This window comes from Abrus precatorius, unplaced genomic scaffold (genome assembly GCF_003935025.1).
Source record: "Abrus precatorius isolate BTA unplaced genomic scaffold, Abrus_2018 Scaffold8, whole genome shotgun sequence".
Taxonomy (NCBI): Eukaryota; Viridiplantae; Streptophyta; class Magnoliopsida; order Fabales; family Fabaceae; genus Abrus; species Abrus precatorius.
The window spans coordinates 3,383,447-3,401,384 of NW_020874428.1; the positions used below are offsets into that span (position 1 = coordinate 3,383,447).

Consider the following 17,938-nt stretch of genomic DNA (forward strand, 5'->3'; position numbering starts at 1 on the left):
TGCCTCCTTGGAGTCACATTTAATCCAAATAAGTTAGATCTTTTTGGAGACAACAAGACGAAGCCCCCAATACAGACCCCAAAGCTCCGCAAACAGGGGAGAGCATAGGTCCAAAGATTTGTAGAAACTGGCAATAAATCTTCCCTGACTATCCCATATGAGACCACCACAACTAGCAGATCCAACAGCATAAGAAACAACTTCATCAACATTTAGCTTTAACTGCAACTGCAAGGGAGGCTGCCACCTGGTGAAATCATCCATTCCCAACCAAGCCAAGCCCTTTTCTTGAGAAGACCTGTGCTAAAAAAGGAAACCCAATTATTAGGAAGGACAAGATGATTCCATATGTCTTTAGCAAAACAGTAGTCCTCAAGACATGCATATCTAACTCAACATCCAATCTAAATCTAGAGCACAAAGCAAAGTTAGTCATACCATGGGTGTATCATTCAGAATTAATAAGGAGTCTACCATGAGCCACTTTCCAAAGAAACACATTGATTTTGGGGGGACCTTGCCAACTCCAAACCAGAGAAAACAAGTTACAATTCAAAGATTGGTTCTGGTCTAGAACAGAAACAAGATCATAGGTAGATTTCACAGAAAAAAAATTCCATTACTAGTGAGGTTCCAATGAAATAAATCATGACCCTTTGTAAAATCATGGGGATTCACTTGTCTGATTAGCTCAATTAAATGAGCAGGGACCAAACACTTTATTTTAGTCCAATTTCAATGCCATTTTGGGTAAACAGAGCTAGGAGAACACCAGAATCAATATTAGATCTAGGATAATTGGAAAGATGTTGTAGGATAAATTTGGGGTGAAGCCATTTATCCTCCCAAAACCTAATAGTCAAGCCATCCCTAATAATCCAGCCAAGACCCTTCAAGAAAGTCTACCAAACAGAAGGCATACTTCTCTACAAATGAGAGCAATGCTGAGTACTACCAATATTAGGATTCTTTCCTGGGAAAAGTTATATTTACTACTTAAGACTTGGGCCCATAGAGAATGTGGAGAGGTTATAAAATGCCAACAAAGCTTCATAATATAAACTTGATTAACTAGATGAGTCTCTCTAAAACCTAGACCTCCCTTTTTTTTTTTTTGGTTTGCAAATTTTGTCCTAATGATGACAACCACAAACCATTTCACCGAATTAAACAATCTTGAATTGGATTTCATACAATAAAAATGAAATTACTAGGGCACGAATAGGAATTGAAATAAGAAGAAAATTAATAAAAAGTAAAAATAAAATAGAGATGGAAAATGGCGTCACAATCGCAAGATTGATAAGCTAAGGAACGATTGCCACAAGAGTTTTGGCCTCTTGATAAGATCAAAGAAAATTGGCTCACTCAAGAACCTAGAGTCACACGCTCTCACAAGAGTGTTCAATCTCATATTGTATTCAAAACTGATTAAAAGTGTGTTTATAAAAGCTTATATATGCCTAATGCTTGTAAATTAATACTAACACAAACCCTAATGAGCTTCTTGTACCAACAAGCCCAAATTCAAATAAACTAAATAAAATAACAAGATTTTATCCTAAATAAAAACTCAAAATAAGTAATGATTAATATTAAAATAAATAAACTAAACATAATAATAAAACCTAATAAAATTTGTTAGAGTTTAAATCCTCTAAACTTATGTAATTGACCATCTTGGACTTTTTTAATTCTAAATTGAGCTCCCTTTCAAATAAAACAACAACAATCTTTTCTAAGTTTCCATTTATTCTTTTTGCCCTTGCCCTTGTCATTAGTCCTTGAAGTCCTTCCAATGCCTTCAAGTCTTTGTCTTCAATGGGCCTTCCTTGATTCTCATCAATCCCTCCTTCTTCAAGAGAATTTGCCTTCAAATTTGACTCTTTATTATCTACATTAAAGAAAGATAAATCATATACAATAAAAGTAGCACTAACACCATATTTATCTGGTAAGTCCACTTTGTATGCGTTATCCCAATCCTCTCTAAGACTTGGAATGGTCCATCCCCTCTTGGCTGAAGCTTTGACTTTCTTTGTATAGGAAACCTCTCCTTACGCATGTGTTCTCAAACCCAATCTCCGGGTTCAAATACCACTCTCTTCCTTCCCTTGTTGGCATATTTTGCTTGTTGTTCCACTTTCTTTTCAATTTGAACATTCACCTTTTCATGCAACTTTTTAACAAATTCAACCTTGGCATTCCATCCTTATGTACTAAAGATGAAACATTAGGAAGTGGCAACAAATTAAGTGGGGTGAGAGGATTAAATCCATAAACAACCTCAAAGGGTAGTTGAAGGAAATGTCCTATTATATGCAAATTCAATATGAGACAAGCATTCATCCTATGATTTGAGATTTTTTTTTACCATTGCCCTGAGAAGAGTAGTTAAGGTACGATTTACCATATTTGTTTGTCCATCTATTTGTGGGTGACATGTGGTAGAGAATAGAATTTTGGTTCCAAGTTTTTGCCACAAGGTCCTCCAAAAGTGACTTAGAAACTTAGAATCTCTATCTGAAATGATGCTTCTTGGCAAACCATGCAACCTTACAACCTCTTTGAAGTATAGGTCCGCAATATGTGTAGCATCATTTACTTTCTTACATGGAATAAAATGAGCCATCTTTGAAAATCGGTCCACAACCACAAATATGGAGTCCTTGCCATTCTTTGTCCTTGGCAAACCTACAATGAAGTCCATAGAAACATCAATCCAAGGATAATCTGGAACAGGTAACAGAGTATAAAGGTTATGAAGATTTACCTTGGATTTAGCCTTCTTGCACACAACACACCTTTCACAAAATTTATAAATACAATGTTTCATTCTAGGCCAAAAGAAGTGTTCTTGCAATATCATTAAAGTTTTAGGTACACCAAAGTGTTCCATCAAACCACCCTCATTAGCTTCTCTCACAAGCAAGTCACGAATTGAGCATTTAGGCACACACAATTTATTCTCCTTAAACAAATACCCATCATGAGCTCCCTTTTCACAAGACACATATAATTCAGCAAAGTCAGCATCATGCACATAAAGTTCCTTTACATGTTCAAATCCAAACAATTTTGTATCAAGCATAGAAAGCAACACATAACGCCTAGATAATGCATCAGCCACTACATTCATTTTACCTTGCTTATGCTTAATAACATAAGGGAATTGTTCTAGGAACTCTACCCACTTAGCATGCCTTTTATTTAATTTCCCTTGACCCTTAAGATATTTCAATGATTCATGGTCACTATGGATCACAAATTCTTTAGATAAAAGATAATGTTGCCATGTTTGGAGTGCCCTAATCAAAGCATAGAGTTCTTTATCATAAGTAAGATGCTTCAAGCATGCTCCATTAAGCTTTTCACTAAAGTAAGCAATGGGATGTCCCTTTTGCATCAAAACAGTCCATATCCCAACATGAGATGCATCACACTCCAATTCAAAAGATTTAGCAAAATTAGGGAGTGCAAGTATCAATGCATGCATAAGCTTATTTTTCAAAGTATTAAAGGCTTCATGTTGCTCCCTTTCCCATTTAAAACCCACATTTTTCTTAACAACTTCATTTAAGGGTGCGACAATGGTACTAAAATCTCTGATGAAGCGCCTATAAAAGCTTGCTAGCCCATGGAAGCTCCTCACTTCACTCACAGTGCTAGGGGTTGGCCAATCTTTAATGGCTTTAACCTTTTCCTCATCCACATGCACACCTTTAGAATTAACAACAAAGTCAAGAAAAATTACATGATCTTTACAAAATGTGCATTTTTCAATGTTGGCATACAATTGTTCATGTCTTAAAAGCTCCAACACACACCTCAAATGCAACATATGCTCATCAAAAGATGTGCTGTAAATTAAGATATTATCAAAGTAAACAACAACAAATTTGCCTAAGAAGTTCCTAAGCACATGATTTATTAAGCGTATAAAGGTGCTAGGTGCATTAGTCAACCCAAATGGCATAACCAACCATTCATACAAGCCATATTTAGTCTTAAAAGTTATTTTCCATTCATCCCTTTCCCTTATTCTTATTTGGTGATATCCACTCTTAAGGTCAATCTTAGAAAAATAACAAGCACCAAACAATTCATCAAGTAAATCATCCAAACAGGGTATGTGGTGTCTATACTTTACAGTAATATTATTGATGACACGACAATTAGTACACATCCTCCAATTTCCATCTTTCTTGGGTACCAAGATGACTGGTATAGCACAAGGGCTTAGGCTTTCCTTCACCCATCATTTCTGTAACAATCCTTCTACTTGTTTTTGAATCTCTTGAGTTTCTTGTGGATTGCTCCTGCATACAGGTCGATTGGGCAAGGTTGCCCCCAAAATCATGTGACCGCCTTCTTGCATTATTTGTCAACGCCTCTTTAACATTCCTTATTGCTTCATTTTGCCTCTCAAACATGCTTTCAAATCTTTGAGCAAGTCTTTCAAAAACACACTTTTGTATGTTGTAATTTTTTTTGTAGTATATTTTTTTTCTCTCTCTTTTTTTAATGAGCACTACGTGAATAGTGTACGATGAACAATACCTTTCAATCCAATTCTAACTAAAGCTCTTGATACCAATTGATGACAACCACAAACTGTGTCGCCGAATTAAACGATCGTAAATTGGATTTCACACAATAAAAACAAAATTATTAGGGCACAAATAGGAATTAAAATAAGACAAAAATTAATAAAAAGTAAAAATTGAATAGAGATGGAAAATGCCGTCACAATCGCAAGATTGATAAGCCAAGAAACGATTGCCACAAGAGTCTTGGCCTCTTGATAATATCAAAGAAAATTGGCTCACTCAAGAACCTAGAGTCACACGCTCTCACAAGAGTGTTCAATCTCATATTATATTCAAAACTGATTAAAAGTGTGTTTATAAGAGCTTATATATGTCTAATGCTTGTAAATTAATACTAACGCAAACCTTAATGGGCTTCTTGTACCAACAAGCCTAAATTTAAATAAACTAAATAAAATAACAAGATTTTATCCTAAAAAAAACTCAAAATAAGTAATGACTAATATTAAAATAAATAAACTAAACATAATAATAAAACCTAATAAAACTCATTAGAATTTAAATCCTTTAAGCATAAGTAATTGACCATCTTGGACTTTTCTAACTCTAAATTGAGCTCCCTTTCAAATAAGACGGCAACAATCTTTTCTAAGTCTCCATTTATTCTTTTTGCCCTTACCCTTGTCATTGGTCCTTGAAGTCCTTCCAATGCCTTCAAGTTTTTGTCTTCAATGGACCTTCCTTGATTCTCATCAATAGTCCCAGCCAATTAAATGACATTTTTTACTACCTAAAAACCCCCAAATGAATTTTTATAAATAGTATCTATATTTTTACACACAGTCTTAGGAATAAGCATGACTTGCATGAAGTAGGCTGGAATACTCATTATGGAAGCTTGAGTAAGAGTTATTCTGCCAACCATAGATAAAGTGTTCATTTTTCAGAGAGAGAGCTTTTTTCTAACCTTATCAATTAGAAAAGCAAAATCCTGTGTAAAAGGGGAAAGATGATTGAAAGGAAAAGCCAGATATTTACCAAACTAGGTAAATTTTCTAATACCTAAATTGAGACTAATTTCCTGTGTCAAGGAAGGATCACACTTTTTAGAGAAAAAAATTAATGACTTATCCTTATTCACAGATAGACCAAAAGCAGAGCAAAATTCACCTAATACATAATTAATCACCTCAACATTATGGACATCGGCTTTGGCAATAAGAATGATGTCATCGGCAAAAAAAATATGAAAAATTTTGGGACCCTTGTTCTTAAAGGAGAAAGGAGTCCAGTCCCCACTATTAATTTTATCATGAATAAGGTGGGCAACCCTTTCTATGCAAAGAACAAAAGATAGGGTCCCCCTGTCTAATTCTCCTATTAGGATTAAACTCATTAGTATGGTAATTATTCCAAATAATAGACATAAAAGATGTGGAAATACACTTATAAATAAGATCAACTAATTTCTGATTAAGACCAATTTGCTCTATTGTGTCTTTTATGAAGGTCCATCTGAGCCTATCATATGCTTTTTCCAGATTCAATTTAATCATCATATAACTATTTTTCCTAATTAATTTATTAAAAGAATGAATCAACTCTTAGAGGACTAAAGTGTTATCAATACCCTGTCTTACAGGGATAAAGTTAGATTGATTTTCAGAGATTAAGTCAGACACGGAACCTCTAATTCTATTAGCAAGAATTTTTGTTATTATTTTGTAACTAACATTACATAAGGAGATGGGTCTAAAATTTTTAAGGTGCTCAGGATGATCAATTTTAGGGATAAGAGCTATAAGAGTGGCATTAACCTCAACAATCTTAGAGGGGTTACTGAAAATATTTGAAACAAAGCTGAAAATTAAAAGTGCTAAAAAACCCCACTGATTTTTTAAGAATAAAGCATGGATACCATCAAGACCAGGGGACTTCAGACTCCCTATACTAAATAAGGCAAATTTTATTTCTTGCATAGTCAAATCAACATTCCAAACAGGCATATCATAATCTTTTAAGAGAGGAAAAGAAGAAACAGTACTGAGGGAGGGCTATTAGGGCAAGGGTCAAAGAAAATATTTTTAAAATACTAAACAGTAAAGGACCGGAGTTTATGGGGATCATATTCCCAATTACTGAAATCATCTCTTAGAGTTTCAGTAAGACTTTGTTGCCTACGAATAAAAACAGCTTTGTGGAAAAAATTATTGTTCCTATCTCCAACTTTAGCCAACTGAATTTATAGTGATGGAACCAAAATAATTCCTCTTGGTCAAGAATTTTCTGATATTCAAACCATAATGATTTCATAAGATTATTCAGAAATGGGTTCTCATTATTAGCCAGCTTCTGGGATATACCCCTAATTCTATTTAATAAACACCTCTTTCTTTTAAAAATATTACCAAAGGTGTTTATGTTCCAATCAAAAATGTTTTTTTGGAAACATTCTATATTCTCATTCCAAGACCTAGAAGAAATCCAAGAATTCTTAACTTGGTTGGCAAAGCCAATATGTTGAACCCACAGAGCTAGAAATTTGAAGGGTTTTTTATATGAAACAAAAGCCTCCTTATTCCTAATTTTTAGCCAAAGTCCATGACGGTCAGATTTTAAGAGAGAGAGATGGATGACATAAATCTTTTGGAACAACGACCTCCGAGAGACCGAGAGTCATTAGCAACAACTCTATTAATGCTTTCTTTAAGATTACCTTTGTGCCAGGTGAAAGGGTATCCAGACAAGCAGCAAATTACTCAACAAGGTTCAAATTAGCAGGTCGACCCCCTACTTTTTCATGATGGTAAGAATAAAGTTGAAGTCTCTAGCAAGACACCAGGGCTTAGAAATAAAGGCACTAAAATCAATTAATAATTTTCAGTATTCAGCTTTTAGATTCTCTTGAGGACTAGCATAAGTAGCTGATAAAATCCAATCCCAATAACTATAACTAATATTGAGGTAAATACAATACTTATTTTTAGATATGGTACTACTTTGAGTTTTCTGGTGTTCAGCATCATGCTTGATGGTTAAATAAAATAGAGATAGTGGTTTTGGAGATAAATTGTGGAACAATACTGCAAGAAGTGAAAAGTAAAGCAAATAATTGAAGAAACATATTCAACATTACAAAATAAAATAGTTTTATATGTTTTTAATACCAGCCGTTGATTTCTTTTAACAAATAACGAATGGTCTAAATTGATTTAATTAAATTTGTCATTTAATTTTTCAATTAAGAGGATCTGCATCCATTAATCAATGTCAGTAACAAAAATGATATATGTTCTTTAATCACATGAACTAACGTCTTAATTTATAAATTTTCAAAGCTAAAGGAAGCAGTCCATACAGTCTCAATAACTAAAATCTTATTTTAAATTTATTCAACCATCAAAAAGCAACAAACGATTAAAAAAAAAAGTCAAGAATTAAAAGTAACTATTCGACCATAAAAATTTGAAGAACTACCGATTCTTACTCCATATTTGGTGTTGTAATGTAAAGATATTATCTAATTGATAACAATTATTATTGGATAGAGTTATTTTTTCAAATGCAAATATTGTAAAAAAAAAAGTTGTCTATTTTGACACTAACATTAGTATTTGTATGTTAAGTCATGACAACACTCTTTACTCTTTCATCAAAGATTAATAATGTGTATGTGAATAAACTTTTCACGGATCTATTTTATACATTTTAATTATCCACTTTTATATAATATAATTTAGCAAATATTATGAACGAAAACTGTATTCAATGGTAGAAAAAGGAAAATGGTAGGAATTGGGCTACAAACTTATATGTTGTATTTTAAAAGGTTAAAAGAATAGCTTTACAGTTTATATAACATATATTAACACAAATTCAATCGTAAACCTTATAATAAATAATTATAACTTAAATTAGATTTATCCTTTAAGCAAAAGGACAATTATATGCATTTTGTACAACAATCTTAAATATTTGGATTTTTTTTTATATATTTTTATAAATTATATATATATATTAAAATATGATATTTTTTAAAAAATTACGAAAAAATCAGTTTAAAAATTGTCATTGTAAATACATGAATTTAAAAATAAAAGATAAAAAAAGTGATAAAATGTTAAAAATCAACAATTTTTTAAAAAATATTAAAAAAATTAAAAGTTGCTAACGATTTTTAAAATAATATTAAAATATTAAAACATACATAAAGGTAGTAAAAAAAATCACTATTAATGATTTTTGGCTAAAGTCGCCGAAGATAATTTAAAAAAAAAAAACTATATGTAATTTGGTTAAAAAAACCATATTTTTAATTAAAAAAATCATACAAATAAAAAAAGCCTAAATATTTACTGTTTATCAAAATAAAATATTAATTTAATTAAAAAATAAAAATAGTAAAAATAGCACCCAAAAGTTTTTCCCTTCCTTAATCTTGTTCACTTGTACAATTCTAACTAAAAGAAGAATAGAATCATGAGATGTACGACACGGTATGAAATCCCATGAATACCCTTGAAAGGATTGAAGTAACGAAACCCCAAAAACAGGCACGGTGCATCAAGTAAAGAGAAGGCAAAAGGGTAAATAAAATAAAGTATGAGGGTATTTTTCGAGTTCCAACCATCACTCATCGTAACAAGTACAGCACAAAAGTACAAAGAAGGGAACCACTGGGAGTTGTTAGAACTGAAAATAAATTAAAATAAAATCGAAAAGCCTCGGAATTTCTCAGATAATTTTCAAGAACAAAAATGATGCACATGACCTTCTATTGGGGCAAAAAATTTACCCTCCTCATTGATTCATGGAAGACCGATTCGGGAACGAGTTACGTGCTGAGTCTACTCGCGTGTCTCGTAGTTGCTGCTTTCTATCAGTATCTTGAGAATCGCCGGATTCGCCTCAAGATCTTCGCCGGCGAGAGGAGGGCCTCGCCGGAGATTCGGACCTCTCTTCTGCGGTGGAATGTAGCCGGAGATAAGGCGAGGTTGGGAGTTAAGTTAGCGGAAGCGGTTCTGTTCGGTGTGAATTCGGCGATTGGGTATTTGTTGATGTTGGCTATCATGTCCTTCAACGGAGGGGTTTTTTTGGCCATTGTTTTGGGCCTCTCTCTCGGTTACTTCTTCTTTAGGAATGAGGGCGAAGATTCTGCTATTGACGTTGCTAATTCTTGTGCCTGCGCTTAGGGCTTGCAACTTGTTTTATGTAATTGTGAATTGGTTTGTTGTCCTGTGAATTGGAGCTTTCAATTCGGATTCTTGGTGTCGTTTTGGGGTGGGAAATATTGTTGAAAATAGGAATTGCCTTTTGTTTTGTTTTTTTGGCAGATTTGGATGACATGTAATTGAGTAAACATGGTATGATTATGTTAAAGAAAAAAGATACAATTTTAACTAATGAGATCTACAACCAAAACCAATTACTTAGATTATTGTTTAATAAAAAATATAAATTTCTTTATCTATCATGTCATTGTTGCCCTTAGCTTAGTTTGCAAGCCAACTTTCGAAGGTGGATAAGAATGAATGTTATATTTCCTTGTAATAAGAAATGGACTGGAATGAGAATTGAGAAAGGGGTGTTTCCTTCTAGAAATGTGAATAATGACCATCATATGGTGCATCATGCTCTGCTGTTGTACAAATTCTTGGAAATTCTCAGATGTAGAAGACGTTTCACTTGCAACACAGAAGTTTAACTACTGCAAAGTGATAAAAGGGTGCTGCAATCTTCATGCTCGAAGCGGGCCCTCTTTTCAGAAGAGAAGTGCCGAACAAGTGTCTGTATAGAGATATGAACTAATGACACATCACTTGGCAAAAGTACTAATTGTAATGGATCATCATTAAAATTAATGGCCGAAACAATTTTATTTTTCGTAGGACTTAAGACCCACTTGTTTAAAATTATTAAATGTTATTTGTGCATCTTAATAAATCTCAACAACTTATTTTACATTAGAACGTGCGTCTTGCTAACAAAAGTTGTTTGTACGCTTAAATTTCAGTCAGTTGGCCAGCCATAACCACTAAATTTAGTGCAGTTCTTTATTTTTTACTTTTTATTAATTAAAATTTCTTTATAATTTGCAATGATATTAAATATAGACTGTTTATCAAACTGAAACACAAATTTTGATTGATAGTTTTTGTCCTTATCAAAGAGGTAGGGCAAGCGCCAAACGCAGCTGGGAGCGTCAGGAATGTGTTCTGGTTAGGTCATGAAACGCAAAAAGAAAGTGGATTACCCTGTAAAAAAAACCCCCATTTTATATCGTAATGCCATGGAAGATCAGTGAAGAATTCCCAAAATGTACACTGCCAAAGAACCACATCCAACATTAACCAAGATAATTTAAATTGTTATTTCACCTAGTTTTGAGGATCCTCTTCTATCGTTGGAGGAAGGCCAGCTTCAACTTAAGGAGAGGTTCCTCCCATTCTCTGGATACAATCTAATGGGCTTCAATTTACTTATTATAAGTTACAGGATGAATCAAGGGGGCTAAAGATGAACAAAGAATAGAGTAAAACGATAATGGGCATGTGTATTTCACACTGAAGTACTTTTATTGCTGGAAAAGAACCACATACACTGCAAATTAAGGGCGAAATTGTTTAGTAATTTGTAAAAATCTGAAAGTGCACCTAACCTATAAAACTGAGAAAACATTTGGTTGCAGAAATTACGAATTGATACAGGGGGACAGGGGGTCATACAGCAATGTTTAAAGTTGAGAGTTGTTAAAGATGAATCACAGGGAGAGACGAGCCTTTTGGGGAAAAGATAAAAGCACTTTCTGCACTCACAAGTGGTCATCAATTAGAGGATAATAACAGCTTCCAAATACAGATTCCACATCAATTGGTCTATCCTCTGATCTGTTTGACAAGGATCACCATCACTATAAAATTCAGTGAGTGAATGCCACGATTCACATATCTGAAGGAGCAGAACAACAAATAACCTGGAATCATGCTGCTCATAGATCCTCCGTTGTCTTTGAAAACAGCATCTCAGTAAACTAGGAAAAAAATGTCACATGGCATGGGGGATCACAGATTCTGTCCATTCACTATTATTGGTCTTCAGTCTTGAACAAAACTAATTCACTTTCTTGCTGTAGGTTCTTGTACTTAAAATTGTTAGGGAGCCATCTGTTTAGTCTCTCAGGCCAGAACCTGCCATAAAAAAATAAAAGAATAAAGAGAAGCAAATCTGGTTATATGTTTTAAATGAAATGTTTTGTAAAAAGCAAGAACAAAGAAGCATCTACAACTAATTGTGGTAAAATTGAGTAAATAATAAACGTCACTTTCTATAAGATTGAAAAAGGAAACAAGAACATCATCGATTTTGGACCTTCTGCACCAACTAACCCCAAATTAAGTGCTCATCAATAGACTAATAACTGTTAATTTACCAAGTTGATTCTGCAAAGTCTATGGTGCACCCACATAATTTCAAAGCATTGGTTCAAGACATGAAATAACCTGTCGGATAAGAATTGTGTAAATGGACGGCTACGCATTATAAGAAGGTTCTTAACCCATGTAGCCAATAACAGCATACTTTCTACTCCCACCATACCTTAAATTCCTTTAACTAAAATAATTGCCATTGCCTTCTATTGGTTCCCTATATGGACTTCCTATGCCCAAACACACCTTCATTGACACTCTTCACCTTTGTCTCATCAAAGCAACTGAAGAATGTAAGATGAGGGAACTGAACGAAGCTCAAGGCAAGGTTTCAAGTCTCTGCCTCGTTTTTTAAATGAAGACTATATATATAGAGTAGATGATCCTACAACAAATTTGACAAGTGTCACATTCCCACTAATGGAAAATGTTTCACATTATGAAATACTTCAAATATTGGCTCTAAGAAATAAATCAAATTCCTTATTTTTTATTTTAAAGCATGAGAGATCTTTCTTCTTTCCACTTTTTCTATGTTTTTGAACTAATTCCAAAACTTATTTTGTTTCATTAATGTATTGTAAACCATTCAGTGAACCTCGGTTCTGAAGCAGAGAATTTGCTGAGAAGCATATAAACATTTTTTTATGCTAGAGGTTGCAAGTACTTTCATAATTATTTTTTGAATATTTTTTGCATTCTTGCTTAGTTTAGGAATATGCTTTCTAGTGTGAAAATGAATGTTTCACAATTATATGAGATTATGTTACTTCAATGTTTTCCCACAACTTTTGGTTTTGTTAATCTATTACCTACCGTTTATTAAAAAAAATTACAGATCATTTATTGGACATGAATAATGACAAATTTATTGGGATATGAAACGTATATACTTGCTCTATAAGCTGTCTAAAATAGCAAAGTTTATGACCATTAATTTTGAGAGATCTCCCTTTTCTTTTTCAGTTTTTAATGCTTTCCCACAATTTTTTGGAACTGATTCATTGGTGTTTTGTTTAACTGTACAATGTTCTTACGTTTTATTTCTTTTGCATTTTTATATGTCCTTGCTTAGTCTAAGATGTTTTCAGGGGATTTTAAAAAAAAGATGTTTTCTGGTGTGAAAATGTGAATATATGGATGGTGTTTGCATGCTACAGTTGTTACCCAATTCATCTAACATTAAATACAAAAACATATTTTAAAGAATTAATACTCTTGATGGAAATTAAATCAATTTAAAAAGGACTGAGACTGATGGAGTCAAAAGACTGAATGAGGAATGCGACAGGATTTGGCATAAGAAATTTAGTAAAAATATATTAATTGGTTCAAAAGTTAATAAAGAATATAGTACTATAATAAATCAAAGAATAAATGTCACCCATGAGGATTGATTTTGAACAAAGGTGATGAAGGTGTGATGGTAGCACCAAAAAGGTTGCATGCATGGCCACCAGAAGAGGATACAAACCTCCTTGTATATCAGTCATTCACTTAAAGAATAGCTAGGAAATGGGCTATGTTATGTGCTGCACAAGTGCACCAAATGTGGGTGTACTGTGCACCATATACTTGCCTATAAATTTTTAAATAATAAGATGATAAGCAACCTAATTATACTTTTTCAATGTGATAGTAAAACATCCAACATATTGGCTGAGTAGCCTGGAGAAGATGAGGTTATGAGAATAGGGAGAAAACAAGGGTGGCTGAGTAAGTATTAAGCTACAATACAAATCATGCAGGGTAGAGACATGGGCAAGACACGTAGACACAAAAAAGCTAAGGCAGTAAAGCTAACACAATAAGATTGATGACAAAAGTGCACAAGTTAAATTCAGAATAGGAGATGAAAATATTATACTTAGATTGACCTTGAGAGTCAAACGAGAGATGAAAATTTTTTATTGAAATCTCTCAAAGAAGACAGAATAGAATCAGTACTTACTTGTCCAGTCTTTCACAAATTGCCCGACGAACAGAAGAATTTAGACCATAAGCAATTGAGTTAAAGAGTCCCTGCAATAAGTAGACAACATGACAAAGCTTAGCAAGATGCCGTAATAGTACTTTTCTACTTTTCAAGTGTTGAATTTGATTCACTCTTCACGTGACATCAAATCTGTATGAAGGGATGCCAATTACATTTACTGGAAAAGCATAGAACAGTCCAGCAAAATGGAAAGTGATTAACTGCAGAGATATGAGGCAATGCCCTTATTATAAGTTTACAAATATTGTGTGTGCCAGTTATAATCGGAGAACTTTCCATAGTATTGATTAACTTACAATTATGCTACGGTTGAAGTAAGGCTAAAAGTCTTAACCTCCTCTCCAAAACAAATGTGACACTGACATATACTTGCATTTAAATTGTAAAAAATAACCTCCTATTTTTCATATGTTATCCCAAAGTAAAATAATTGAGCAATTACAACATGCAGTTTAAATTGGAACTATACCAAAGCAGTACATAACCTTGAAAAACACATTTAACTAATTGCACCAATAGTGGTTTGGTAACCAAACACCAGAAGATACCTTCTATAAACCAGTAAAATCAGAATTATACTCTTGCTAATATATAAGGCAGTGTAAACCATGTGATGTTTAAATGAATTATTGTCATTTAGGTTTAAAGATGTTGAAATAGCAATTTTGAATGAGTTGTACCCAGATTTTCACACCGTATCAATTCAAATGCATAAAATTACCAAATCTCAGTTATTTTAGATGTGTCTGTTTTATAAGTTAGATAATGCATTTTATTCTGTCATTAACATATTGGTAGGGATGACAATAAAAGTTTGATTGTTCAAGAAAGTAAAAAGCTCACAACTGGGTGCCAGAAGATTAGTGGAACTAACAGAAGTTTATAATGCGGATTTATAGATAAATGGCAATCATCTTGAGTCGCCTGGTAACTTATAGAACATTCAGTGAATAGAAAATAAAGCTGAAAATAGTACAGTTAATCGTTGATACCATAAGAGCAGCTGTCCCAACATCAAGAAGTGAGAGCCAAAAGAGCTTATGGTTGGGTTCAAAAAAATCATGAACACGGTTAATGGTGCCAAAAGCCCATGATCCAATCAGAATTAGTGGATAGTATCCCCAACGATTCAGAGCCTGCAATGTAAAACAGAAAATACTTAAGTATAGTTCAATGGAATGTAGTTGCAACATGTAATAATACTTTCATCAGAAGTGAAATCAAAGAACTTGGAGATAATAGTATATGATACCCTCATACCCTCATGTTATCTCTTGTATCTGACACATAAGCTTGGCCTGACATACCAACTGCCATCTGAAATTTACCAAGAAACAGGTAAATAAGGTCTCAAAAGGTGCCTAAACAAGCAATTTGTAGTTTGTTTGAGAAAGAATCAGCCAAATTAGATACATACACGGGTTGCATTATTCAGCATTCGTATTACTTGCAAGTACGTAAACCCATTATACAGAATAGCACCCCAGAGTGGCGTGTAAAATGTTACGAAATGAACTGCCTGCACGAAAAAAGGAATTTGCTTATAGAGGAAAAAGAAAGATTACTAAACTATTCAGATAAACATGATACATATAAAAATGCAGTAAAGTAAGCATACTAGACACTAACAAAAGTGTTACCTTTCCTGAGATGCCTAATGTTATATTTTTACTACAATTTAAAAGGAATGACAAATTTCCATTACATATTTATTAAAAAGCCCACAATCGCGCCCCCCCCCTCCCCCCCTCCCACATACTGTGACGGATAAAAATTTCCATACCTTATAAAGAAACTAATAAAAAATACAAATATAGTCAATTTACATTCAATTTTTCGATTTAAAAGGGGAGAAACTGCTTGTGTACAGCAGGTTCCTCTTTAAGTGAACTAAAAACACCCATTGTATACCACCTGTAAAAGAAAAGAAACAAGTTGGGAATAAAGAAATTTTCTGGAATTACATGAAATGTGTAGACTGTAGCCTATACTCCTACTGCAATTTACCTTCCCAGTGCGACCTGTTTGAGTCCAGCACCATGCACCAAAATGTCTATGGTCATTGCCAAAGGAACGAATAACTGTCATAACGAGGGAAGTACCTGTCAAAAGTAAAGTTATGTCAAATGATCTCTCCACAATGTACGTTGCTAATGAAAGGGTTGGTCTTTGGCCAAAGTAGGAAGTCCTACTACTATTATTAGTATATAACCCAATAACCGAGATCGGAAGCCATTCCATTAGCATCAACTTTCTCTAAAAAGTCATTTTCAGATTAAAAGTCATGGGAAGTTAGGAAATGTGATGACTATTATAAAATAGGCCATTTCTCAAAGCTAGAATATTAAAAGTTGATTTAGATGCATACCCCACACATACAAGTGAAACATGGCCTCCAAATCTTCAACATCTGTTTTGTGCTTCACAACAGTACGATGCAAGGTAAAGGCAATTGTCGTGGTCCATAGAAAAGAAGCCACACAAAAGAAATGTGTGCTATAACCCTGAGCATAACAAAAGAAACCTTTGGACGGGTCCCTGTATCAAATTGAAACTTGTATCAACCACATGATGAACAACTTTAGTTGATAAATACATTTGAAGATTTCTCTAGATCTAATAGGTATACCCTATTATGCTGAAGAAACTGCAAAGCATATCCTGCAATCGGCAAAAACGTCATTAAAAGAGCATTGTGGCTCATAAGAAGACGAGGCATAACCAATGCAAAGAAACAGACATGGTTCCTGAAATGCCAGATGACCTACTTCTCAAATCTCAATTGTATAACAGAATTACAAATACAAACTAAAGTGGTCAAAGCCCAAAGGTAAAAAGGTTACAAAAGTTAGTTACTTAAATTAGAAGTTTAGTAGCAATCTAACAGGATTCATCAACAGAAGGTAGTTTTTACAAACGCAATTTAAGTCAATAACAAGCTGGTAATAACTTTACAACACATACATTGCATGGAGAAACATACTAGGATTACAACACATACATTGCATGGAAAAGCTTACTATGATTACTAGCACAATTCTTAAACACACTACAGGATATTTAGACTCCTACTTTATCACAAAGTACGTGCGACCTTAGCTAAGATTCTCGATCATTACGCTCCTAATTCTAGTGTTACTGAGAATTACAAGTTCAGCAAATTTATTTAATTCTTCGTAAATAAATTCGTTCCAAAACCGATTTGATTGATTGCGTCAATGAGAAGCGGCAACTAGATGCACGAGTAGAAAATTAAGCAATTAGATAAAAACAACAACAAAGTGTGAAATCGACCAGTGGTAAATTCAATTGAAAAAAGCCAAAGCGCGTTTAATCATGTCGTTTTGGCGAATCGTGCGAAGTGTTACTAAACTAACGAATCAAAATTTAAGCAACGTTAAAAATAGAGAGGAAAAGCAGGGTTTTAGATCTGACAAAGAGGAACTGGAAAGAGAGAAAAAGATGCATACAGAGAGAGCGAGGTAGAAAACGAGCTTGAAGGAGAACTTGCGAAGCTCCTTGAAGAGGAGATAGCAGAGTACAATGAAGCTGGAACCAGCCAACGAAAGGCTCGACGCTCCGGCGTTCACCGCCGTAAGAATCCGGCGTTCGTGCGCCGTTAAAGTGCCGGCGGCGGCGACGGAGGTCGCCATTTCACGGAACTAGTTGGCGATTGCCGATCCCTTGATTCTCAGTTCTAATCTAACTCACTGAGGATGGCGAAGGAGGAAGATGGTGAAAGTGAAACGGTTTTTCAATTTTATTTTTGTGAGATAAGAAATTAAAAATAAAAGGTTTTTCAGCTATTGATTGTGATTTTTGGAAGCGTAATGGTACTTTTTCTCTCCCAAAATCACCCAACTTTGGTACTTTGTTTAGAAAAGAGTAATGATATATTCTTTCATTGTTTATTTTATTAATTTTTATATATAAAATAAATAAAAGTATGAATGTATTTAACGTTT

At 33.8% G+C, this 17,938-nt stretch overlaps 2 protein-coding genes across 3 annotated transcripts; one reads left to right on the top strand and one right to left on the bottom strand.

Annotated features, from left to right (window-relative positions):
• Positions 1-9,174: 9,174 nt before the first annotated feature.
• Positions 9,175-9,941, top strand: LOC113848108 (copper transporter 5-like). The gene has a single exon (XM_027477496.1). The coding sequence runs from the start codon at positions 9,308-9,310 to the stop codon at positions 9,740-9,742; it is 435 nt and encodes a 144-aa protein (XP_027333297.1). The 5' UTR covers positions 9,175-9,307; the 3' UTR covers positions 9,743-9,941.
• Positions 9,942-10,876: 935 nt separating this feature from the next.
• On the bottom strand, positions 10,877-17,860 carry LOC113846592 (G-protein coupled receptor 1). Of its 2 annotated transcripts, none has more exons than XM_027475042.1 (9): positions 17,444-17,536; positions 16,603-16,720; positions 16,342-16,511; positions 15,981-16,075; positions 15,391-15,492; positions 15,234-15,290; positions 14,966-15,109; positions 13,929-13,999; positions 10,877-11,737 (listed from the first exon to the last, which is right to left on the bottom strand). In XM_027475042.1, exons 2-9 carry the CDS (start codon positions 16,629-16,631, stop codon positions 11,635-11,637), a joined length of 771 nt encoding a protein of 256 aa, XP_027330843.1. In that variant the 5' UTR covers positions 16,632-16,720; positions 17,444-17,536; the 3' UTR covers positions 10,877-11,634. The 2 variants fall into 2 exon arrangements, with proteins under 2 accessions (XP_027330843.1, XP_027330842.1); XM_027475041.1 differs by having other exon boundaries at positions 11,098-11,737; positions 16,603-16,634; positions 17,444-17,860.
• Between the last annotated feature and the right edge of the window lie 78 nt (positions 17,861-17,938).

Bases quoted from the DNA above. Each gene is read 5' to 3' on its own strand.
- LOC113848108 (XM_027477496.1), top strand. From the start codon at position 9,308: ATGATGCACATGACCTTCTATTGGGGCAAAAAATTTACCCTCCTCATT.
- LOC113846592 (XM_027475041.1), bottom strand. From the start codon at position 17,626: ATGGCGACCTCCGTCGCCGCCGCCGGCACTTTAACGGCGCACGAACGC. The intron at 16,512-16,602 runs GTATACCTATTA...AATTTGATACAG, and splicing joins AGTTTCTTCAGCATAATAGG to GGACCCGTCCAAAGGTTTCT. The intron at 11,738-13,928 runs GTAAGTACTGAT...TTTTTATGGCAG, and splicing joins ATTTGTGAAAGACTGGACAA to GTTCTGGCCTGAGAGACTAA.